Source organism: Apodemus sylvaticus, chromosome 22 (assembly GCF_947179515.1).
Source record: "Apodemus sylvaticus chromosome 22, mApoSyl1.1, whole genome shotgun sequence".
Taxonomy (NCBI): domain Eukaryota; kingdom Metazoa; phylum Chordata; class Mammalia; order Rodentia; family Muridae; genus Apodemus; species Apodemus sylvaticus.
In genome coordinates this window covers 570,391-596,190 of record NC_067493.1, presented here as the reverse complement: position 1 = coordinate 596,190, position 25,800 = coordinate 570,391, and the positions used below count along the sequence as shown (strand labels likewise).

The window sequence follows — 25,800 nt, the reverse complement described above, 5'->3', positions numbered from 1 at the left end:
ATGGCCGAATGATATATCGCCCGCCCCGCTCCACCCCCTCGGGGTTGAGCAGATGTCTTCTCTTGACTTTTTTTTCCCCCCAATAAATTATTTTATGTACATATATACTATATATTGTATATATACACTTATATATTAAAAATTATATTTTTAATTTTAAACTTATATTTTAAAAATTCTACATGAGGTCGACCAGATGTCCCGTTTAACAGATTATTAAAATGTATGCCAGTTTGTGGTGTTTTTAAAAATTTGTATATTACAAGTTACATCTTTTTTTTTTTTTTTTTAACCTATGGCAGGGGGGTGTCCCTTAAAGGGCAGTTGACCCTTTCATTAAAAAAAAAAAAGCAAAATCTTTAAACAAGTTGATCATATGGTGTTACTAAAATGTAACTAAGGACGTTTTTCTCCTCTCCTCTCCTCTCCTCTTCTTCTTTTTTAAAAAAATATTTTATATTTTAATGTGGTCGGCCAGTAATCCCATCTCTTGGCCAGTAGATGGCGTGCTTGTTGTGTAGATGGTCAACTAGTTGTCCCTTTTAGGAAAGGCCGGATGAATGCCACCATTAACAAGTGTTCGCCAGTAGAGCGCGCTCTCATATATATTATATAATTTTTATATTTTTTAAATATTTTTATATTATATATATTAAAAATTTACTTATTATTAAATGTAAGTACAATGTAGCTGTTTAGACACACCAGAAGAGGGCGTCGGATCTTGTTGCAGATGGTTGTAAGCCACCATGTAGTTGCTGGGATTTGAACTCAGGACCTCTGGAAGAGCAGTCAGTGCTCTTAACCACTGAGCCATCTCACCAGCCCATATTTTATATATTTTATATATATTATATATATATTATATATATATATATGATCGACCAGTTTTCTCTTCTCTTCTCTTCTCTTCTCTTCTCTTCTCTTCTTCCTTTCCTTTTGTTTGTCTTCCAGACAGCATCTCTCTGTGTAGCGCTGCCTCCCTACCACCACCACACCAACCGTCTTGAGATTGCCAGAATTTTGTAATTACTGGTTTTTATTGGTCCGATAAAAAAAAATAATGTATTTGGCTATGTTTGTATTGTTTCATCTGTCTCTCAAAAGGAGGTTGACCAGTCCCTCCTGGCTTCCTTTTTTGTTTTTTTTCTTCCCGATGGAAGTGAGCTCTGCTCTGCAGTCTGTTTATCTATGCATCTGTTATCTTTATTTTGTAGCCCTAGCTGTCTCGTCCGTCTTTACTTAATCCTCCAGTGATGGTTGTGCTGTGGAACACACACACACACCACATCACAGTATAGGGGGGCGAGGAGGTAGGCATTGCATATTGTCTGACAGATGCGAAGAAGATGCTAGTGAACCAGAGGGTTTGACCACCAAGGCCTGTAATGTTCCTTAAAATTTAGAAACGCTGTAACAGAAGGATAATTTTCTTCCTTCTCCTACTTGTTTTCACTCCATAGGCCAAGCTGGCAGACTATCAGCCTTTGAGGAATGAATCTGCTCTGCTCTGCTCAACTTAACAGACATTATTTTTGGTTTTGGTTTTGCTTGCTTGCGTGTGACTTGACATGATTTCCCTTTCTATCCATGCAGGGTACCCAGACTGCCCTTTGGAAATCAAATGTGAGACCAGAACCACAGTCTTTTCGATAAAACACGGTGACAACATACATACCAGCCCATTTGGACTTCACAAGGCACGAATCAGCCCAGTATGGAAAGACGGCCCGCCCTCCCTCCCTCCTTCCTTCCCTCTTAACAGATTTTCACTCTTCCACGGTACACTCAAAAAAATTAAGAAATGAAGTTTCCAGTTGTTTACTTGTTTAAGTGACCTAAATTCCTCCTCAACACCTCCCCCTACCACACCACACCACCCCAACCCCCACCCCCACCCTGGCTCCACTGTCTCCTTGTGGGGGTGGGGATTGACACATCTGTGTCCTTCTATCTATGAACTATTTGCCTTCAGGATCACATTGCTCCAGGATAACCTAGCTAGGCTCTTTGGAAATGGTAATGGAGTTGAGAACACACCCAGCAGAAAGAGGAAGACCCCACTCACTTGGGTCACACTCAGCCAGTCTCGCCCTGCCAGCTCAGGGTTTTCTAAGGCTGAATCTAGACTTTATTTATTTATTTATTTATTTTCACACTAAATAAAAGTTGGGGTCTAAATTAAATAAGCAAGCACAACCTGCAGAACGAATGAATTTGTAAGGCTTCCCCTACAGAGTTTACCTGAGGATTAAAATACTGTGTGTCTGGGACTGACTGCCCTGAAAGCAGCTGTGTGTGTGTGTGTGTGTGTTCATTCTGTGTTGGAAAGTCTACCTAGTATTGATGGATCATGGCATCACCTAACTGTATAGGTGGTTCTCCTTTTTTCTTAACCCTCGATACCACAACGGGGACAGAATTGCACACTACCTAGCTAGCTGGGAGTGATTGGATATGCAGAGAAGGAACACATGCAGTCAGTCAGTAAAGTATTGCTGTTGGGGCTTTTTTGGCAGGAGGGGACGAAGTGGGCTTTTTCTTAATAGTAGAAACAGTGTTTTCTACACTATATTTTGATCATAGTTTCCTATCCCAAAGCTCCTCCTATGTCCTTTCTCACCATCCACAAAATTCTACCCAGGGCCTGCCCTTAGGTTTGTCATTGTCAGTTGGACATGCCTTCACTGCTAGTGAAACTTCCTTAATAAACCAAAATCAAATCCAAACTAGACAAGGGGGGGCACGGTAGAAAATTACAATTGCTTCTTGTATATAGAAAGCATTATCCCCCTTCCCTTCCCTTTAACTTTCCCTTCCCTTCCCTTTCTTTCTTTTTTCCTTTTGTCTTTCTTCCTTCCTTCCTTCCTTCCTTCCTTCCTTCCTTCCTTCCTTCCTTCCTTCCTTCCTTCCTTCCTTCCTTCCTTCCTTTCTTTCTTTCTTTCTTTCTTTCTTTCTTTCTTTCTTTCTTTCTTTCTTTCTTTCTTTCTTCATCCTGGAATCAACGGGCAGGCATCCGTTACTACTCTGTCCTTTGATCTCTATGTAGTCAGCATGAGTTTTGTTTTGTTTCTTTGTTTCTGTTGTTTTTCTTTTTGTTTTCTTTTTATTTGTTTTTGGTTTTGATTGTTTTGTTTGTTATCCTGTCTATAAATCCACACATATACTTTCCCCCAAATATTATATTATATCATTACATTACATTACATTACATTACATTACATTATATTATATTATATTATATTATATTATATTATATTATATTATATTATGTTTCATTTCAAGGGTACTCTCTAGATCAGAAGAGCTCCCTTACAGTTCTCTACATGTAAATTGGCTTTACGATTTACATCCCTCTCATCTAGAGGACAACAACTGTGGGGGTGGGGGAGGGGGAAGGGGAAGGGCCAAGGAAAAGAATTCAGAGGGTGGTGACTGTGGTATTTCTTTCCTGGGTGACTCTGATTCAGAATCTAAAGAAAAAGAAAAGTACTCATTAAGAAGAAAATAAAGCAGCCGGGCAGTGGTGGCGCACACATGTAATCACAGCACTCTGGGAGGAAGAGGCAGGCAGATTTCTGAGTTTGAGGCTAGCCTTCTCAGCATCACTTGGTATCTGTGGCTCCGCCCAGCACTTTTCACCCGACCCCCGGCCCAACCCTCTCCCTTCCAAGGGCTGGGCTTCAGCTTCCCTTCCCCTAGCCTGAACAGCCATTTTGGCTCTTCTAGTCTGTCAGCAGGGCCTCTCTCGCTCTCCCTCCTCCTCTCTCCTCTCATGGTCTAACTTAGTCGGTCAGCCACGTTCAGTCTGTTCTCTTCTCTCTGCCTTTTCCATTTATATCTACAAGAAAAATTTTTTCTCCATATATTAGTGCTCAAGTCCTCTCATTTTTTTCATGCAGTTGGTTAACACATTTAGACATTAGAAAATACAGTTTATTTATTCCCCTAGTTCCAGGTTGATGGCATTAAATAAAAGTGCTGCATGAGCCAGGCAGTGGTGGCGCACACCTTTAATCCCAGCACTTGGGAGGCAGAGGCAGGTGGATTTCTGAGTTCAAAGCCAGTCTAGTCTACAAAGTGAGTTCCAGGACAGCCAAGGCTACACAGAGAAACCCTATCTCGATCCCCCCCTCCCCCAAAAAAAAGTGCTGCAAGTTTTCTTGCCTGACTCATCCTCTCATTTTCTCTCTCTCTCTCTCCCTCTTTCTCTCAAAAAAAGAAAAAAGTCTTTAAGGACCTGGAGTTTTGGAACACACCTTAAATCCAACACTCTGGGGTCTGGAGAATTTCTGGAAGTTCAAGGCTAGCCTGGTCTATATGTTAAATTCCAGGACATTCATCTAGAATCATATAGAGACCCTTTTTTCCAAATAAAACCCAAGTATACAAAACACAACAACAAAGAGAAGCCTTTCTTCTTCTTCTTCTTCTTCTTTTTTAAAGATTCATTTATTATTATATGTGAGTACACTGTAGCTGTCTTCAGATACCCCAGAAGAGGGCATCGGATCCCATTACAGATGGTTGTGAGCCACCATGTGGTTGCTGGGATTTTAAGGACCTTTGAAATAGCAGTCAGTGCTCTTAACCACTGAGCCATCTCTCCAGCCCCAAAGCCTTTCTTCGTTTAAAATTGTGTGTGTGTGTGTGTGTTTGTGTGTGTGAGTGTGTGTGAAAGTTTGCTATCAAAAAACAATTTTGTGGAGTTGGTTTTCATTCCACCTTAAAACAAGATTTATTTTATTTTTATTTCTCTCTCTCTCTCTCTCTCTCTCTCTCTCTCTCTCTCTGTGTGTGTGTGTGTGTGTGTGTATGAAGACATGCTTGAAGATGCCTACAGAGGCCACTGGATCCTCTGGAGCTGAAGTTATAGCCAGCTGTAAGCTGTCCAAGTCGGGCTCTGAGAACCTAGCTTCAGTACTACGCAAGAGCACGTGCTCTTAGCCTCTGAGCCATCTCTCTAGGCTCTTGCTTCCATCTTTATGTAGGTTTGGGGATGGAACTCAGGTTGTTAGGTTTGTAAGACAAGTGCCATCTTTTTGATTCCCTTTCATGCTTTTGTTTGTTTGTTTAGCTTATTTGGTGAGAGGTAGGTGCTGATGGTAGAGTGTGTCACATGGAAGTCATATTTTTCAGGAATAGATTCTCTGTTGGCACCAAGAGTGTCATGGGGGCTGAGCTAGGGTTATAAGGCTTGGCAGCAGGGTTCAGGAATAGATTACATATTGGCACCCTGAGCGTCTTGGGGGCTAACCTGGGGTTGTATGCTTGGCAGCAGGGGCTTTTACCTTTCTCACTAGCCCTTGTTCTTTTGTTTTGTCTGTTTTTGTTTTTTGTTTTTTTTAAGGCAGGTTCTCTCTTCATAATCCTGGCTGTCCTTGAACTCACTAGATGGACTGTGCTGGTCTTGAACTCACAGAGGCCCTCCTGCCTCTACCTCCCAAGTGCCAGGATTAAAGGCCATTTGCTACCTTGCCCAGCTATTCCTTTTCTTTTTTCGATTTTTAAAAGCCTGAGGCTCTGAGCCCAGACTGGCCTTGTGATCCCTTTTTATGCGGGATGCCTTTGAATTTCTGCTGCTTCTGCCTTCTGCCTCATGAGTGCTGGTGGCAGAGCTGTGCACATCCATGCCTGGTCCTTTATTCTTTGAAGAAATTATTTTTATGTGTATGGGTATTTGGCCTGCTTTTATGTCTACGAACCATATATGTTCATGCAATGCTTGAGACCTGAAGAGACCAAAAGACGTTGTTGGATCTCTTGTAATCTTGGAGTTACAGGAAGTTGTGAGCCAATGTAGGTGCTGAGAACCTCTACCCTTTGAAGGAGCAGCCAGTGAGCTATTTCAATGGCATCACCCCCTTTATTAAAAAAAAAAAAAAAACGGGGCTGAATACATGGCTCATCAGAAAAGCATATTTGTTGCTCTTGCAGAAGACATAGGTTCAATTCTGAGAACCCACACGGCAGCTGACAACCATCTGTTGTCACGTCCACCTTTGCCAGCAAAGATTACGCGACACAAGGAGTTTCTTCCTGTAATGGTTTATTCGGGAAACCTTGACTTAAGTTTATTCTTGTATTGGCGGCCCCGGGCCCTCTCCCAGCCTGACCTTAAGTACCCTAGCTAGCCTCATTTGCCCAGGGAGATAACCAGCCGCATTCTCATAGGTGAACTCATTGAGTTCTTCATTAGCATGTAAGTGAGATAAGGGATGCAGCACACTGCGCAAGTGTTCCAGTGATTTACTACCAGGGAGTAGCATGTGGCCAGCGCCATCTTGTAACAGAGAAGAACAAAGGGTGGCTCACTACATATCACCCTTTTTTGTTTTAATAGAAGCCGTCCCATGTCAGGGCTAATCGGGTCACCGGCATCCTGCTGACCAATGACCCCTGACTTGGGTCATCTCTGCCACACTTAGTCTGACCCGTCAAAGGGTTACCCTATCGCCCACCGGGCCCCATGTCTTAGGTTGATCTAAGTGCCGAGAAGTTGCCCGTCCTTGGATGTCATTGGATCCCAGACAGTATAGCACGTACAGTACTATATGCTCAGTGTACCCTGGAGCGAAGGCTTCTAAGATTTTAGAGAGGCCAGCCACACAGAGACATACTCCTGAGCGTCCAAAGCTACAAGAGCCTGATAAACTACGGCTCTATGAGCTACATGATCTTGTCTAATACGGCAGAAGCACCAAAGGCAGATGAAGGCTGCTAGGCACATAAGGGCGGCTATAGCTAACAACCCAGCCCACTCTTTGATCCAAGGAAAGGCACTGGAGATCCACGAGGTCAGGTCCTCCACGGTGATTGGCTTTAGTCTTGTGTCATTAAGTGAAGCTATCTGAAATACAAGCTGTTTGGTTAATGATTCTCCCTCAAGAGACTAATTTCCTCTAAGGAATTCACTGATATTGTACTGACTTTCTTTTAGAGCTGTCATATTCACCTGGAGGGGAGTAATACACAATCCTGGGGTATGTTTAACGCAAGATACCTCCACCATTTTTACAAGTGCATCAATTTCTTCTTGTAGAATATCTACTCTCTGATTCAAAGGTCGTATTCCAGCTTCTAAATGGGAATTATATTGATTTTGGGTGTGTAAGGTTCGTGCAGACCGCTCAACTATACTATTCACTACCTCTGTAGTCTGCACTTGAGATGCCATGGCAACTGCAGCAGTAGCAGCGGCTGCTGCAGATATAGTAATGGCTGTAATAATGGCAGCAATAATACCAAAATCTCTCTTAACATGGAACAATTGTCCTACAAGAAAAGTGTCTGGGTCTTCTATAACTGGAATGGGCACAAACATGGGTAGATGAACTACCAAGGCAGTATCGTTGCCGCCATCCCAACATTCTGATAGATAGCATTGTGTGTGGGTACTGTTACAATCTAGGTGATCACTAGACACATCGGTACTAATAAAGAAGAAAAAGGGTGGTTTGAAGAAGTCTGACTGCCCTTCTGTTAACGTTTCTAACAGCAGATATATTATAAAAGAGAAAAATTCTTGAGGTAAAAGCATTTTTGCAAATTGACAAGATCTAATCATACCATGGCCATGTATTCTGCACTCCTGTTTGTTCCCCCTCTTTTATTATTAAACATGCTATCAGGTGAGAGTATTTAAGGCTGTCAGCCAGGCCTGGGGGAACTGTCCAGCTTTAATAGCTGTGAGTGCCTGTACTATCATAGCGGCCTGTCTTTGTTGAACAAACCTATCCTACAGATACACCGCACGCAAGCAAATGCTATTAAAATCATGAGAACAGCAAGGACTCTAAGTCCTGCCCACTCCTTCAGATGATACACCGCTGGACTGATCTATGATGACAGTCCTTCAGCCAAAGACACATCCACTGGAGTGGAATTCACAGTCATGATAGCCATATGGAGTTGGTCCATCAGGGCGTCAAATTCACCAGTCCAATTTCCTAAAAGATACTTAAACATTTGTTTAGACAAATTAGTAGCTCTTGTAAAATTTTCATATTGAATGTTGGTAGTGTATAAACTAGAATACTTCCACTGACATCCCACTTGGGCTAGCTGCCACAAGGTCTTAATTTTTTCTTGTACTAAATCAATTCTTTGGTTTATAACCATTAAGCCTCCTTTCAGTTGTCCATAAAGGCACACTTGCTCATCAATTGCATGAGCAACACTAGATGACAGATTACTCAGGGCATGAGCCCTTTGGCAGATTGTAAAAGGATTAAAAGCATAATCCATAAGTTGATCATTGTCAGCTCTGCTAACTGAGCTGAGCCCATGTGTTTTTATAGCCACCTGTTGATTATAAACAAGATATCTAGCTCTTCCTTCAGAAAAGCCATTTATGAAAATGATGTCCCAAGGTGAATCATGGCTATATGCACATATATTGATTTTTTAAATTAGAAATATGAGTATCGGGGCTGGAGAGATGGCTCAGTGGTTAAGAGCACTCACTGCTCTTCCAGAGGTCCTGAGTTCAAATCCCAACACCCACATGGTGGCTCACAACCATCTGTAATGGGATCTGATGCCCTCTTCTGGTGTGTCTGAAGACAGCTACAGTGTACTCATAAATAAAATAAATAAATCTTTAAAAAAAAAAAAAAAAAAAAAAAAAAAAAAAAAAAGAAATATGAGTATCAACCATCTGCAAAAGCTAATTAAGTCCTTTAGAATCAACATCATAATGTGGTACATCAAGAACAAATCTTTATGATTTGATGTATACAAAAATGTAAAATTGTTTTTTAAGCCATAAACCTTTTGATGATATGAATAATAAACGTGCTTGTATGTCTGGATGTTTCTATATATCCTCTTTGGTATACACACTTTATGTGTCTTGTCCCAAAGGGTCCTGTCCAAGCACCTTTTTAAAGATTAAATTATAGATAAGTATATTGTAGCTGTCTTCAGACACACCAGAAGAGGGCAAATTCTATGCCGTCCTTAGGGGTGCAAGAGCCGAGCAGTCCAATGCTTGTAAGATTATTATAACATGGATACCCAGATCTCTGGGGAGGCGCCTTGATTAATAGCTGCAAGTGCCTGAGCAATCCTAACCTTGTCACGTTTTTGTTGAGATCTGATTTTGCAGACCAGCCAAAGTGTGAACACGCATCCACAGCTTACGACTGCGCCAAATAGACTCACCCCCACCCACTCCTTAAAGTAAGAAAAAGCTGAAGTGGTCCAGGAAGAGAGTCCCTCTGTCAGCAACAGGTCCACTCGAGTCGAATTGATAGCCAACACTGCTGCCTGCAAGGATTCGAGTGTTTCATCGAAGCCTTGAGACCAATTTCCTGCAAGATATAATGACAATTGCCTAGACAAATTCGCCGCGCGGCTAAAATTTTCATACTGTACACTGGTAATGCAGAGCGCACTCAGTTTTCTTTCACATCCCAATTGAACAAGTTGAAAAAGAATATTTAGTCTTTCTTCCACCAGGTCGAGGCGTTGGTTACTAATCGTTATCCCGCCCTTTAGCTGAACACTAGCAGAAGTATGGACATTGACAGCATCTGCCACTTTGGCCGACAATTGGTTCAAGGCTCTGTCTGTATGAACTTTGGTTACCATAGCAATCCCAGCAGTTGTAGCATCAACTGCACTAACTGAGATGGCCACAACAATAGCTGCAGTGATACCGAAATCTCTTTTCTGTCTGAGCAGGGATAAGGTAGAAGGGACTTCCACGGGGACAGGAATCCACCGCGGAACCCTGGCTACCATGGCACGGGTAGCCCACTCTGAATCCCAACACTGTGACATCCAACAAGTGTCATTGGAACACTTCTCAAATGACTTATTTGAGAGAATAAACAAGAAAGGGGGATAGACGCATACCGGGATAGGTGGGTAGTCAATTTGATTCACCAGGGTTTTATTGAATCTAGTGATTTCTATGGTAGAATTAGTATATTTTTTGGATTTCTATCCTTTCCCGGAATAGCAGCACTTAATCCCCGGAACTGAAAAAATTTTGAAGCACCAGTAAAAGAGGCCTTTCCAGCAGCTCCTCCTCGGATAAAAGCCAAGGAATTAAGATCTGAACAGCTGCCATTAACTCCACAAAGTACCCACTTACGGAACGGGTGCATTCTAATGTCCTGTATAAAGAGTCCCTGTTTCATAGTGAATTCTTCCTCTTGGTCTACCATCATATTGGGGGAAAAGGAAAAGGTTTTAGTTTGGTCTGCCCAACGAGTAATAGAGGATTGACAATCAGACCAGGGTGGAATTATCCCTTCGTCCTCCCAACTACAATGAGGAGCTATCCTGGGTTGACGAGGACGCTCCTTGTTTAGAAAATTGGGCGATAGAAATGTGCCATTAATCCAGATTGCCTCTTGCCAGAAGACCCGTTTTGTAACTGTTTTAACTGGGTTAGAGGTATCCCGGGTCTGCTTCAGCCAGCCTCCCTTCTGCTTGTCAAACATTCCCAAGGCCCGGCCCGTGAGCTTGATGCATTCTCCTGCCCCATCAAATTCAAAACAGAGAGAACCTCGCTCTAGTAGAGAGCGACTCTCCCCTAAAGGTGCTCAGGTGGGATCATAGGGCAAGTATGGCAATTCTAAGGTTTTGTTAGTTGTAAAAAACTTTGGGAAAACAACTATATCATGACGGACAGGTATTGGCTTTGGGAAGGCCAACAAGATAGCCCATCTGTATTCTCCCAATATACTAGGAACCCAAATCCAAAGAGACAGCACAAGGGCCAGGAGTAGTTTCTGTGGGATCCGTCCAGGTGTCATCTTCAGGTGTCAGAATTCTCTGCGTCAGTCGCTCCAGCAGCCAGAATGGGTTATCTTCCCCCTGTGGGAAAACACAAACAGCTCCCCTGGATCTTATTAAAATAGGATCCGGGCCTTTCCATTGACCAGACAACACATCTTTCCATTTGACCATTTCTTTTGGCCTATCAGGTTCTGAACAGTGTGGGTCAGTGGCAGTATGGACCTGGTCATCAATCGTCCCACACAAAACCTGCATCTGAGAGGCAGTGTAGGGAACGATCAGTGATGCAAGATTTTTTCCAAAAAATTGTAGACATTGTTGTATCCCTAGAAGGGCCAATTTAGCAATTGCAGTAGGATAACGATCAATAGATTTTGTTGGTGAAGCTCTAGGATGTACCCACAACAGGGGACTTTCCTGCCAAAGCAGGCCTGTAGGCTGCAAAAATGTAGACAAAATGTATAAAACAATTTTCTCTCTTTCCTTGTAATGAAACAATATTGTGTCTTGTAACCCTTGTTCTATTCTTTTGAGGGCTACTTTAGCCTCCTGTGTTAATATTTGGGGTGAATCTAAGGCCAAATTTTAATGTCTTTCTAATTTCTATATAGCCTTATTAATGTTTTATGGCTCTAAGTTTAAAAATTTGTTTTGAACCACATCTGTATGAATCTGTTAAAAATGTTCTTTTGGCCATAACTCTCTAGGTGAAGCCTGTAAGATAAGGCCTGACCTACACCCATCAATCTTGCAAGGAGTAGCCTGTAACCAGACCCCATTGTATGAAGGTCAAATAACAAAAGGAACCTGTAATATCAAAGCATAACTGCAATTTTTTGAAAGCAAAACCCAGTTTTAAACAATCTTTTCTCCTTAAAATAATAGCAAACACATTATTTTCATATTGCAAAGTTTGTCTATCAGCTCGTATGTTTGTTTGATTGTATGACAATGTAATTTATTGAAGAGACATTACTTTAAGTCTTATTTTTTATAAGTCTGAGTTCTAGGAAAAGAATCACATAAAACATTATGTCAATTTAGGAATACCTTAAAGACCTAATTTTCTTGGCTTCTGTCATGTCACGTGTTGTTTAAGATAGCTTTAACCTTAAATTGTTAGTTTTAAACTTACCTTTTATTACCCTCTTTATATTTTTTAAATCATGTCCAATAACTTATGAGTCATTACTCTATAGTCAAGGCATGTAAAACATTTATACCTTTAAGACCAATTAGAAATAAGGATGAAGCGATTACACAAATCTCATTAATTTAAACCAAATATATATATATTTTCCAGCTGTAATTTCAGGGGAATAAAGCACCTTGAACCCAACCATCACCATGGTAGAAATTTTTTCAGGAGAATTAACCATTAAGTTTGAGGCTGTTGGCCTCTTAAAAGTAGCTTTTTTTTTTCCAGCTATGTTTAACTCATAGATAAGAATGTGAAGCACCTTTAATCATCTTCTTCTGTGTAAATTGCAGACTGGCAGGATTGCCAGCAGATCACGCCTTTTTTACCATTTTATTTTCTCTTTTAAACACATAACATAAACACAACAATCATTCAGCCACTCAAACAATAGACAACATGAATTGACACACATATAGACAAGTTTGGTGCACCAAAGATACACAACAGACAGAAATGGAACTTGATGTCCCAAAAAGATCTCAAATACCTTAACCAGAACTAAGAATATCTCCATAAGGATTCAGAGAGAAAATAGGACGTCTCCCATTTTCTTCTGTTTCCTGGAGAGTTTTGAAATTAGCTTTTAACCATTATAATTATTATTATAATTATTATTATTATCACTATATTATTATTAGTAGTAGTATCATTATTATTACACTATTTGATTCTATATCCTGTACATGGAAAAACTGCTTTCCAGAAACCTGCTTTTACTCTTGTTTAAGAGTTAGCTTCTTATCTTCTTTTTTCTTCTGGGAGTTCTGCTGGAGAAGGAAGGAAAGAAATAGAGGCAACCCTTGATAGTTATTGTATAGTGTCTTGCTTTTTTAACCCATATTAAGTTTATAAAAAGAGAGAAAGGTTTAAAAAATGTGAGACACGGTATCTTGGCCATGCCCAAGTAGAGAGGTAGGAGGGGGAGGAGAGCCCAGGAATTTCTTTGTCCAGTCATTTTAACTGCCTTTGACTTGTAAAGAATAAATTTTTCTCCAGAGAATTTAGCTCGGGTAGGCTGCATAAATTCCTCAGGTGTGATCCAGCCTTCCGTGAAAGATTCAAAGTACTTTTTAAAATTTTCTTTTAAATTTCGTAGCTCCTTTAAGAAATAGCAAGCCCGGGCAGGCCTGCCCCAGCCCCCAAACTTCTGGGCAAAAGTAACGCCCCCAAAGTGCGGGAGGGGAAAGGGGGAAGGGTGCTCTGAGGGAATGCCTCTGCCGCTTGGCGGGAATTCGCCCTTTGTTTCTGAATCTCTTTGTTCTCTTACATACCGCAGTCTCTAACTTGCCTATGATAGCCTGAACTTCTTTTTCGCTGTGGGAAATCTTTAGATTCTGTTTGTCTCAAGCCCCTGAGGCTAGGATAAAGCGACCCTCTCCTGTCTTTCTTTTCAAAATGGGCTTAATTAACCAGGCAGATTAATAAGGTGCCTGTCGCTTTAAAAACAGGCGTGAGAACTTCTTACTTAAAATTCCCACAGTTCTCAACCGCTGAGTTCGCTCTTAGCTGATTACTATGTAAATCCTCTTTTCTTTGTTCCACTGCTCGAACTCTTCCTGCTCTGTTTACTTTGCAGGGCGGAGCTAACTAGCCACCAACTCCTCCATCCTTTATCCTACAGACGGGAGACCCGTGGCCTGTATTATAGATTAAATTTTATTTTATAATATAAGACTCGTCCCAAACACCGGGAACTTTAAACTCACTCGTCCCAAAAACCGGGAACTTTAAACCTCACTCGTCCCAAACACCGGGAACTTTAAACCTCACTCGTCCCAACACCGGGAACTTTTAACCTCACTCGTCCCAACACCGGGAACTTTAGACCTCACTCGTCCCAACACCGGGAACTTTAAACCTCACTCGTCCCAACACCGGGAACTTTTAACCTCACTCGTCCCAACACCGGGAACTTTAAACCTCACTCGTCCCAACACCGGGAACTTTAAACCTCACTCGTCCCAACACCGGGAACTTTAAACCTCACTCGTCCCAACACCGGGAACTTTAAACCTCACTCGTCCCAACACCTGGAACTTTAAACCCCCAACTCCTGGGTACTTACCAGCGCGCTGAACTTTAACCCCGACCATTAACAGGTTCTGAAGACTCCCCGTACGGGCCACCAATTATGTCACGTCCACCTTTGCCAGCAAAGATTACGCGACACAAGGAGTTTCTTCCTGTAATGGTTTATTCGGGAAACCTTGACTTAAGTTTATTCTTGTATTGGCGGCCCCGGGCCCTCTCCCAGCCTGACCTTAAGTACCCTAGCTAGCCTCATTTGCCCAGGGAGATAACCAGCCGCATTCTCATAGGTGAACTCATTGAGTTCTTCATTAGCATGTAAGTGAGATAAGGGATGCAGCACACTGCGCAAGTGTTCCAGTGATTTACTACCAGGGAGTAGCATGTGGCCAGCGCCATCTTGTAACAGAGAAGAACAAAGGGTGGCTCACTACAATCTGTAACTCCAGTCTTTGGGTATCTTTGTAGGCACCAGGAACATGGGAGGTGACATACACACAACCAGTCAAGGCATTCATACATATAAAAATGAGTTAAGTCTAAAAAGAAACACTCAACACACTTATTTATTCCACATGTGTGGCTATTTTGCCTCTGTGTCTGTCTGTGGACCACCTACGTGCTCTTTACTTGCAGAGACTAGAAGAGAGTGATGAATCGCTTGGAATTGGAGTTGTGAACTGTCAAGTGGGTGCTGGGACTTGAACCTGGATCCTCTGAAAGGGAAGCTGGTGCTCTTAGCTGCAAGGCCATCTGTCCACCCACCTTTCCTCCCCCCTGTTCCCTTCATTCTCACAATGTGAACGAGTAGTGTCTGAATGACAGACACCATGGTGCTGGTGACACAGCAAGGCACCAAGACAATTGAATAAGGGAGAAGGAAAAGAGAAGAATGGGAAATTCAGTTCACCAGTACTGAACAGTGATGGTAACAGTGTGAAGAAGGAAGTTATAAACCTGGGATGGGGCGCTGGAGAGATGGCTCAGTGGTTAAGAGCACTGATTGCTTTTCCAGAGGTCCTGAGTTCAAGTCCCAGCAAACACATGGTAGCTCACAAGCATCTGTAATGGATATCTGATGCCCTCTTCTGGAGTGTCTGAAGACAGCTACAGTGTGCTTATATATAAAAAATAAATAAATCTTTAAAAAAAAAAAAAGAAAAACTGGCAAAGAGTCATTTCTCTTAACTGAATGGTCAGGGAAGGTTTTTTGGAGGTGGTCTTCCAGGGCAGAAGGTATTACTGAAATCCTTGAAATAGGGACGAGCTTCCGGTTTGGAAGTAGTGGAAACAGAGTAATCCGGGGTAGTGGTGGGAGGGGTCAGAGTTGCAGCAGGGCTAGGATATAGGGTCAATTTTTGGGTGCTGAAACTGGAGGAAGGATTTCAATTGTACTCTCTTTCTGATAGAAAGCCCTCTTGCAAGTGTGTGAAACAGGCAAGCAGCCACCCAACACCCCCTTTGTAGAGTCCCTCCATGTGGACAGGGGAAGCAGAGGAACCGGTCGGCATCCTGTGGTAGTGGTCCAGGTGAGGGATGGTGGTGGTGTGGACTAGGCGAGTGGGGATGGAGGAGAGAAGATCAGACTCCAGGTGTGTTTAAAGGCAGGATCTGAAGTGGGTGGAAGAAGGAGGGACTTCCGGGGGCCAGAAAGATGGCTCAGCTGTTAAGAGCACTGGTGGCTGTCAGAGAGGATGTGGGTTGATTCCAGACACCCACACAAGAGCTCACAACTGTCTGCAACTCTGGTTCCAGGGGACAGAATGCCATTTTCTGGCACCAGGCACACAACACATGGTACGTAGATAATATATGCAGGCAAAATACTGATTCACAGGCAATCAATATGAAAGGGGAGACGTCATGGTTTGACTAGAGATAGCCTCCCTAGGCCCATATATTTGAATGTTGGTTCTTCAAGGAGCGGGAATATTTTAAGGGATTAGGAGGTGTGGCCTTGTTGGAGGAAGCGTGTCCCTGGTAATGGACTTTCTGGTTTCAGATCCTCAAGCCGAGACCAGGGTCTCTCTCCTTCCTGCTGCCCTGTGGCCAGATGTGGCCAGATGTAGAACTCTCCCGGCTACCAGGCTATTGGCTACCATGCTGCCATGCTCCCCACCATGCTGATAACAGACTAAACCTCAGAATCTGTAAGCAAGTCCCTGGTAAACATTTTCCTTCCTTGCTCTGGTCAAGGTGTCTCTTTGCAGTCATAGAATACTGACTAAGACAGAGAAGAACTCATAAGTTTTTTTTTTTTTTTAATCAGAGAGAAGAACATGTATTTAGCTATGAAAATGAGTTCCTGAGTATGTAAGGAACTCTAAGGGAGGAGTATCAGCTCACAAATTTTTGCTATCTCAGACAGGCTCTTGCTATATAGCCCGCCAGGCTGGCCTCGAACCCACAGTTTTCTTTCCTCAGTTTCCCAAGTGCTAAAATAAATTAATTTATTAAGTGTTTGATTCCTAGGGCCTTGTGCATGCTAGGTGTATTAGTCATATTTCTATGGCTGTGATGAAACACCACCAGCAGCCTTTAAATTTTCTTTTAACGATTTATTTAATGTATGTGAGCACTTTGTAGCTGTCTTCAGATACACCAGATGAAGGCATCATATCCCATTATAGATGGCTGTGAGCTACCATGTAGTTGCTGGAAATTGAACTCAGGATCCCTGGAAGAGCAGTCAGTGCTCTTAACTGCTGAGCCATCTCCCCAACCTCTTTAATTTTTTTAATGACTTGTTATTTATTTCATGTATGAGTGATCTATCTGCATGTACATCCTGAATGCCAGAAGAGGGCACCAGCTCTTTCTTTTTTTTTTTTTGGGGGGGGGGGGGTCGAGATAGGGTTTCTCTGTGTAGCCTTGGCTGTCCTGGAACTCACTCTGGAGACCAGGCTGTCCTCGAACTCAGAAATCCGCCTGCCTCTGCCTCCCAAGTGCTGGGATTAAAAGTGTGCGCCACCACTGCCTTGCACCAGATCTTATTATAGATGGTTGTGAGCCACCATATGGCTACTGGGAACTGTACTCTGGAAGAACATCCAGCACTCTTAACTGCTGAGCAATCTCTGCAGCCATAACTTTTTTTTGGGGGGGGGGGGTAAGGTCTCATAAAGCCCAAGCTGGCTTTGAACTTTCAATGTAGCCAAGAATGACATTTAGTTTTTACTTTTATTTTATGGTCCTTTTGCTCCCATGCGTGCAGTGCCTATGGAGACTGGTAGCTGTTTTGGAACTAGAATTAGTCAATTGTGAGCTACTGTGTGGGTGCTGGACCTGGATTCTTGGAAGAGAAGAGTGTTTGTTTGTTTGTTTCTTTATCTCTCATGTATTATATTCCAACTGCAGTTTCTTCTCCTTCTCATCTCCCTCCCCTTTCCCTCACATCCACTCTACCTTCATCACCCCTCAGAAAAGAGCAGGCCTCCCAGGGGCATCAACCAAACAAATTCCAATAAGACCAGGCACATATTCTCACATCAAGGCTGGAAGAGGCAACCCAGTAGGAGAAAAAGGGTCCCAGAGGCAAGCAAAGGAGGAAAAGACAGCCTCCACTCCCACAGTTTGAAACCCCACAAGAACACCAGTCTACACAACCATAACATATATGCAGAGGACCTAGGTCGGACCCATACATGGTCCCTGATCTCTGTGAGCCCACTAGTCCCAGTCAGTCAGTTCTGTGAGCTGAGTCCTCCTGGTGTCTTTGACCCCTCCCCCTGTCCCGCCCTGCAGAACTCTTCAAGCCCTACCTAATATTTGTCTGTGGGAGTCTCCTTTGAACCCAGGCCTTAGTGTACTCCAGACAAACATTCTACCTACTGAACTACATCTCTAGCGCCACAGAAGGGCATTTTAAGATGATGCAGAGGAAAGACTGCCAAGGCCTGGTGATTAGGAGACTCGAGCTAGGTAAGGTTGATGGTGTTCTGCTGAGCTTAGTGAATGACGCGGGGGTGGTGTGTGTGTGGAAGGAGACCCACTGAGCGGAGCCATGGAGCAGTGATGTGGGAAGGAAGTAGCTGAGGAGAGAAGGGTGGGAGTTGAGGTGGACACAGGAGGGGGCTAAGATGAGGTGGAGGAAGGTGTTCTCCAGAGAGTGCCGTGGAGCTGGAGGACTGGAAGGCAAGCCTCGGGGGACGCAGGGAGTTTTCTGGGCACTGCCTTGCACCTGCTGGAGCTTTGCGGCATGGGTTTACAATGTGTTCCCTGCAAGCACGGTCTGCTCCTCTTCCTCCTTGGTTCCATCTAGCTGTGTGGGTGCAGGTGTGAAGTGGAGGCTTGGGGAGGGGGCTGTGGTAGATCAGCCAAGGGAGGAGGAGAGAGAAATGTGGGGGAGGAGCTATGGATGATGACACCAGAAGGCTCATGAATTGGCAAAGGAGGGATGGGGTGAGAACACAGGTCCTGAAGGCTATGAAACATAAGGTGGACTCAGGAGGTTCGAGGTTCCTAAGGACTGTAGTGAGACTAAAGAGAGTGTCACGGTGCTGGGAGGAGAATGAGGGGGAGTTTTGATCCCAGGGAGCGGGATGTGCTTTAAGTCACGAGTCTAAAGCTGGTGCTGCTGCTGTGGGTAATCCTCGTGGGATTCCAAGGGAAACACGGTTGATTACAAGAGGGCTCAGAGGTCCAGATGGTGGAAGGACCATCTCTGTGGCTGGTGATATCACCTGAATGGTGACAGAAACAGGGAAGACAGAAAGAGACTAAGCTACTATCCAAATCCTGGGAGAATTGCGGATGACTAGGAAGCCCACAGGAAGTCCAGGGGGAACTGTATGGCTGAGCCTGTTGCTGTGAACATCACAGAAATTAGAGGTGGATGTATTTTAATTAATATAATTTTAACATTTCTTTGAAAAAGTCACTTTTTTGTTTTTGTTTTGTTTTGTTTTTTTGGATTTGGTTTTTTCAAGACAGGGTTTCTCTGTGTAGTCCTGGCTGTCCTGGAACTCACTCTGTAGACCAGGCTGGCCTCGAACTCAGAAATCCGCCTGCCTCTGCCTCCCAGAGTGCTGGGATTAAAGGTGTGCACCACCACCTGGATAATGTTATGTATTTTTATTGATTATATTCACTCCTGGTTCCCTGCTGCCAGTTTTCCTGAACTGCCTCCCATGTCTTCTCTTTTTAATAACTCATGGAGTATCCGTGTGTTCTTGGTTTTGGGACATTCACTGGAAAACTGATGATCTCTCAGCGACCATACTACCTCCTAAAAATGGCTCTCTCTTAGTAACTATCAACTGCCAACAGCTCTTTAACAGCTCTCAGTGTGCTGGAATTTGATGGGCTAAACCTCCTGTCTGTGAATCCATAAATATAACAGCCGTGTGGTGTCTGAAGGACAGCACTTCATGGCCTCACTCCCATCCTTTGGCTCTTACATTCTTCACAGCCTCTCTTCTGAAGTTTTCTCGGAGCCTAGGAAACGGGGTAGGGGTCGATACAACCCACTTAGGGCCGAGTGCCTCGCAGTCACCTCTCAGCACTTGGACCAGTCATGAGTCTCTGATTTAGCCACTGCCCACCAACCAAGGTTGAGAGCAGCACGTATTTATGAAGTAAACTGCTAATACGACTGAGCTGAAAGGTGAAGTTCTCAAATAGCGGTTCCAGGAGGAGCTGTGCTGGAGAGAGGTGAGTGGGAGCCTTGTGTCTCTGTGTCTCTGAGTCTAGAGCTTTAAAGGGCAAGGAAGCTGGGAACGGTGGTGCTTCCTTCTGCCTGCCTTCCTGCCTTCCTCCCTCCCACGTTCCCTCCTTCCTTCCTTTGTCCTTCCCTCCTTCCCTCCCTCCTTCCTTCCTTTGTCCTTCCCTCCTTCCCTCCCTCCTTCCTTCCTTTTTCCTTCCCTCCTTCCTTTCTTCCTTCCTTCCCTCCCTTCCTCCCTTCTTTCTTTCTTATTAATTTTTTCTTTAAGATAGGATCTCATTAACTTTCTATGTAGACCAGGTTAGCCTCAGACTCCCAGACCCTTGCCAGCTTCTGCCTGTAAAACGCTGGGATTAAAGGTCTGCACACTAATACTCAGCTTATCTATTTTTGAGACAGGGTCTCACTATGTAGTACTAAGCCTTACTGACACCATTAACCATGTATCTTTTTTTAGATTTTAGACTTTATAAAATTTATTTTATGTGTGTTTTAGCTGCGTGTGTACATGTTTATCATATGCTGTGGATGGTGGCGAGTCATCATGGGGGTGCCGGGAACTCGGAGAGTCCCATGTAAGAGCAATGGGAGGCTCTTCTGTAGGCTCTCTTAACTGACATCTCTCCAGCTATCAGGAAAGAATGCTAGATTTTTAATTTTTTCCTTTCCTTTCCTTTCTTTTCTCTTCTCTTCTCTTCTTTTCTTTTCCTTTCCTTTGTTTTCCTTTCCTTTCTTTTCATGGTTTAAGAAGCTGCAATTCTGGTGAAGGTCTGTAAGTATCCTTGTAGTTTACAAGATGGCCTTCTTTGGTAAATCAGACAGCTAGAAGGAGTACTGTATTCCTACAACTCAAATCCAGCCTAAATTCTTAATACTATTACATACTGCTAGACAAGATACAGTGTATAATCTTTTGCCCCCTCCCCACCCTCCCAGGTAGACAGTCCACTCCCCTTTCAAGTTCAAATCACTGGCTTTCCCAGTCCCAAGACTCCAAGAAGAGACAAGACAGTATTAAACCTTTCCAATAGGTCAGCTTATTTATAAGCCCCGCCTGCTCACACACATATCAAAAACAATGGGAATGATACTATTACAGATCGAATAATTATATAACAGTGACATTTAAAAAGCCTTGGAAATTAAGCAAACCCCATGGCTTTCAGACTCTTCCAACCAGAGCATCCAAGGGCTGAAGAGGACATAGAGCTTAGAAAGAGACTGCGCTGGGCACAGAACATCTTCAAAGACTCAGACTTTCTCTTTCAGATTCATAAGATTTTTCCCACTGTACAATATAATCTTTTATGACCTAAGTTAATGCTTTGAAACATCTCCATGGGACAACACAGGATCCCCTGGAAGCCGGAAGCCGTGTGCTTTGGATCCTTGCACCTTTGAAGAACTCTGGGGAACTGCCACAAACCCCTCCAACCGAAACTGACCAATTTCAGAGAACATGTAGTGCAAACATCTCCTCTCCAACCCTGCCATTTTATAGGGAACCAATCAGGTCCAAGATGACTTAATGATGTCCTGAAGGCCACCTAGAGAGGACCAGAGCCAAAGCCGTGTCTATTCCAGTATCCTTCCCAAACCTATTAAAATAAGAGAAGTAATAGACTCTGGCTAGAGTCTTCAGAACCTCATGTCCCAAAGCCTCCCCAGCCTGTCCTAGACCACATATCTGCCTCCTCCAATGGGAAGACACCTTTTAAGCACAGCCTTATTCAGGACAGATTTTTATGACCTCATCTCTTTAAGCATCTCTTTCCAAGGAACACAAAATTCTCTAACACGACCTCATCTAGGCCCTACAAGAATTTCCCCGGAATCCAGCAGAGTATAGAAGTTTTGACAGCTGATTGAATTTCTGTTTACCCTGTTTCTCTTCTAAATGGACCTGCGGGTATGACTTATCCACTGCACAGCTGGGAATTATACAGGGGGCGGGCTTTCTCGGAGCCAGGTCCTATCTTACTCTCTAAAGGGCTCCAGGTTTATCCCACCTGCCCTCTCTGGATTGACCCTCTCCTCTCACACAGCTGCCTCCACTAACTCACCAGAAGCATGAGAAAGTGTGTCTGTGCTGAACTGGGCAGGAGCTGACCTGGCCTGGCTTGGGCTGGGACTGGGGATGGATAGGCAAAGGTTCAGAGTATGTCTTACTGAGCTCAGGAGCTTGAAAGGCTTCTAAAAATACCAAGCACGTTTCTTGCAGGGGGTGGGGTGGCTGATTCAGTTGACCTTTCCTAAGGATGGACAATTAGCTGACTGTGTGCTGAGGACCAATGGGCAGAAAAAACTCCTGTTTCACTCCAGCTGACTACGCGGCTGACCTGAAGCAGATCTGGAATGTTCTTTCAGTTGCAGAATCCTCCACTCAGAAGGACCCAGTGAGGATGGAAAGAATCTGATACAGTCCAGGCAACTTCAAAGGTCAGGCAAGAACTCAGACTAGGGGACTAGGAATGTAGCCCAGTGGTACAGTGCTTGCCTGATATGCAAGAGTCCCTGGGTTCAAGCGCCTGCATTACACAGATCAGACATGGCGGTACATTACTATAAGCCCAGCACTCGGGAGATAGAGGCAGGAGGATCAAAACCTCAAGATCATCCTCGACTACATAGTCAGTTCAAGGCTAACTACGAGACCACGTCTCAAAAATCAGACTGAGCCTCTTCTGCAATGATCTCAGAGACCAGAAAGCCAGGACCTTTAGCATGGTAGTGAGAGACTTATTGTCACTGTGAAGGGCCGAGGGGGATAGAAATGAGTGCTGACGGTTCCTCATCTGTGCCCTTGCTATCCTGCACGGGAGACACAGAAGCAATGTGAAAGGCTGGCAGCATCCAAAGAGGCCCAGCAAGGAGCATCATGCCACTGAGATGCCCACCACCTTCTAGCAGACACTCCTGGCCTCCTCAACAGTTCCAGAGATGCTCCTCTCCCCTACAACTGAGACCTGGAGGGAGGAGGGACAACTCAGAATGAGAACAGCTCCACCCTGTGTGCAGAGCACTAAGCCCCGCCCCCATTCCCTGTGTGTCCCCGCCCCCATTTCCTGTGTGGAGAGCTCGCCATGGCTGCCCTTCTTTCTAGAGGAACAAGATGGCCAGAGAGGTTAAGCTGCTTGCTGGAGCTTAAGACACAGCAAGAAGGGTCTGTTGGATCTCAGGGCCACACCTCTAAAATACTGGCCTGGAAGCAGTGGGACCCAAAGGAGGCAAGGGGAGGAGAGAAGGACCTCCATTGTCAGCTCTAAAATGCAGATGGAGGGCTGGGGAGATGCCCAGAAGAAAAGGTGTTTGTGATGCAAATGAGGGCCAAGAGCACAGGAGCTGTGCTGCTGGCCTTGCCTTGCTCTTGTCCAGAGGCCTAAGGGAATTGAGCTTAATTAGTAGTCAGACCTGGGTTAAGAACTTAGCAGAGCACCATAGGGCCAATGGGAGAGGCGGGGCAGTAGGGCACTGACCTTTACAGCTGTTTGAATTTACAGCTAAGTGGCCCTGAGGAGGCTCCACCATACAGCAGGATGGAGATCTTGGTCTGTGAGACCTGAAAAGAGATGTGGGACTTCCAATCTGTCCTCTAGTCCCTTGCTGGATGCTGGTCTCTGGGGAGCTCACCTTCTCCAACCACACAGTGTCTGCCAGTGCTCATCCCAACATGGGTGGAATCACCTCTCCAGGATTTTGAATTTGAGCAGATTGTGAATCTCCCGGTCCTGCTAGTTTCTCTTGGTGTTCCTTTCCAGCACATAGTGCCTTTTAAAGATGGCTCTGGAGCTGGGAGATAGCAATGAAGACTGGAAACAGAGAAGAAACAAGGTAAAAGTTTCAACATGAGCTGTTGTTATTAAATAAATCCCAGAGAAGTTCCCCAAGAACATCCCAAGACTGGGTGACCAGAGCTGCCCAGAGCACAGCTCTCACTCTGAGCTCCCCCTTCACTCATTTCTGTTTGTGGTCCTCACCTCCCACAGTTGAAGCACCGGGGCCTCTGCAGGGGCAGCTGTGAAGCCTCCCCTCCCTCCCACAGTCTGTGTTCTGACAGAGTTTCACTCTTATCCCAGCTCCCCCAAGCTTCACCCATTCACTGCTTCACTCTGACTCTAGGTGTTGAAGGATCGCACAAATTGTCTGCCCCTTTCCCATTTCCCTTAGCCACAGTTCTGACTGACCTGCCCCCTTCCAGCTCTCAGTGAAACCAAGCACTCAGCAGAGTTTGAGTCTTGGCCCAGGAAAAACAACCAGCAAAGCCATTTCCATGTTTGTTCATGTGCCTACTTAGATAATATTCCCTTCTGTCTACACTGGCTATGTGCACTGAGACCCGCCACCCCAGGGCCCAACAGACAGACCCATCTTTCCATGTTCTCACTGGCCAACTCCAAAAGTCCATCCATTTCCCCAAGCTCTGCATGCCTAGGGAGCAAAGCCAATATCTACAAACTCTACAGACAGACAGACCTTTATTATTTGTTGGTCTTAGGAGGCCTATTTGTAGACAGGAGATTTTGGAGTTTAGAAAGATGTACCAAACACTTGATGGATATTCATGATGCTCACACAGTGAAGAGAAGAACTCCCTTCGACAGGCAAGTGTGAACATCACAGCTACAGCTACGTGGGCCTCCAAGGTCCACCCTTCCCATTAGGCTGCTCCTGAAATCTCTATGCAGAGGAGCGGGCTCCAGTCCCAAATAGATCCAGAGGGTAAACCCAGGAGAAAAGTCTGAACAACTCTATCCATAGACTCACTCACTCCATCATTCATTCACTTAGTGAAGCACACACTATGTGCTAGGCACACTATTCAGAAGCAGATGTGGAACGACCTTTAAGACCCATTCACTCTGCTGCTGAGGGCGGCTCCAGACCCAGTTGTCTCTATTTCTGTCCTTCCTAACTGCCCAAAATGGGTAAAGTAAAGCTCCTTCTGAGCTCGCAAGGGAAGGGATCTGTACTCCTCCTCGGAAAGGCTATTGTTTTAGAAAGGAAAGAGGCAAATGTCTACTACCCAGTTGTTCCACTCTGCATGTGGTTTCCAACTCCTAAAGGGAGACCAGACTCTAAGAGCCACAGAGCTTGGAGACAAGAAATAACAACACACTCATAGCACATCCAGTGTCCTGAATCAGTTACTGAGTCCTTACTGTCAGAGTTTCTTCATGTCTGGCAGAGCCTTTTCCTATAAGACAGAACAGCAGTTAGTTCCTCCAAGGCCCCAGCTGGGCCTGGGCTAGCATCTAGCACCACCTACCGGCCACAAAAAGAAGAGCAGAGGCCGAGCGACCACCTTTCCCCAGGACTCCCTTGGGCCTTTGGTCAGGCCTGGCTGTTGCAGGCTCCTCAGAGCCTGGATCTTCCTTTCTCCACCTAGAGACAGACTGCAAACAAGGCTGCACCTTCTCAACCTCCCCAAATAGCATCACTAACTGAGAAGGAAGCCATTCAAAGCACCACCTAGTCAAAGGGACCCCCCCCAAATACCACATAGTCAAAGGAACCTTAAAATCAATATGGTTGCAATTTACTTTCCTTGCTTCACATTTCTGACTGACCTCAGAACTTTGGATGACAGTCACTGGAGTTCATCATCATCCATGTTTGTGTTGTCTAGTTCTTGGCTCAGAAAACAAAATCTTATTGGCATAAAATTGGCCTTTAAAACTGACCTCATTTTCTTGAGTTGTCTACTAAAACTGGTGAAGCAGGTGGGTCTACCAAAGGACACAGCCATAGCCTCTTTCTGTGGGACCTGACAGTACCAGACCACCTAGTCTGACGAGTTACTTCTTGAACTGACCATCCCTAGGTTCTGTGTGGCTTGCCACTGCCTAGCCTTTGTCTCAGGGGTGAGGATTTTCCAATGTTACTCAACATGTGAGGCTCACCCTCTAGCTCCATACTTGCCCTCACTGAGCTTTAGTCCTGACTTCGAAAACAGATGAGCCATAAGAAGGATGCATAGTGTTTACTCCTGCTTCTCTCCATGACCAACCCAAGCGTATGCAAAGAGAAAGGGAAAACCTGGCGCAGACATCGGGTATAAATGGACCAAGACTCTGCCTCCCTTCTTCACACAGTCTGGAGACCACCATACTCTGTCACCTGTCTGCACAGGAACACCTCTTGCCTTAGCCTGGAAGCT

The 25,800-nt window shown here is 44.4% G+C and overlaps 2 protein-coding genes across 3 annotated transcripts in view; both read left to right on the top strand.

The window, feature by feature from the left end:
* Positions 1 to 1,809, top strand: part of LOC127673184 (uncharacterized) — a 7,190-nt gene extending 5,381 nt beyond the window's left edge. The window contains exon 3 of the mRNA XM_052168794.1: positions 1,597 to 1,809. Coding sequence (XP_052024754.1) covers positions 1,597 to 1,630 — 34 coding nt within the window. The 3' untranslated portion in view covers positions 1,631 to 1,809. The remainder of the gene's footprint in view (positions 1 to 1,596) is intronic.
* LOC127673361 (zinc finger protein 878-like) overlaps positions 1 to 25,800 on the top strand; it is a 176,940-nt gene that overhangs the window by 23,146 nt on the left and 127,994 nt on the right. The window lies entirely within an intron of this gene.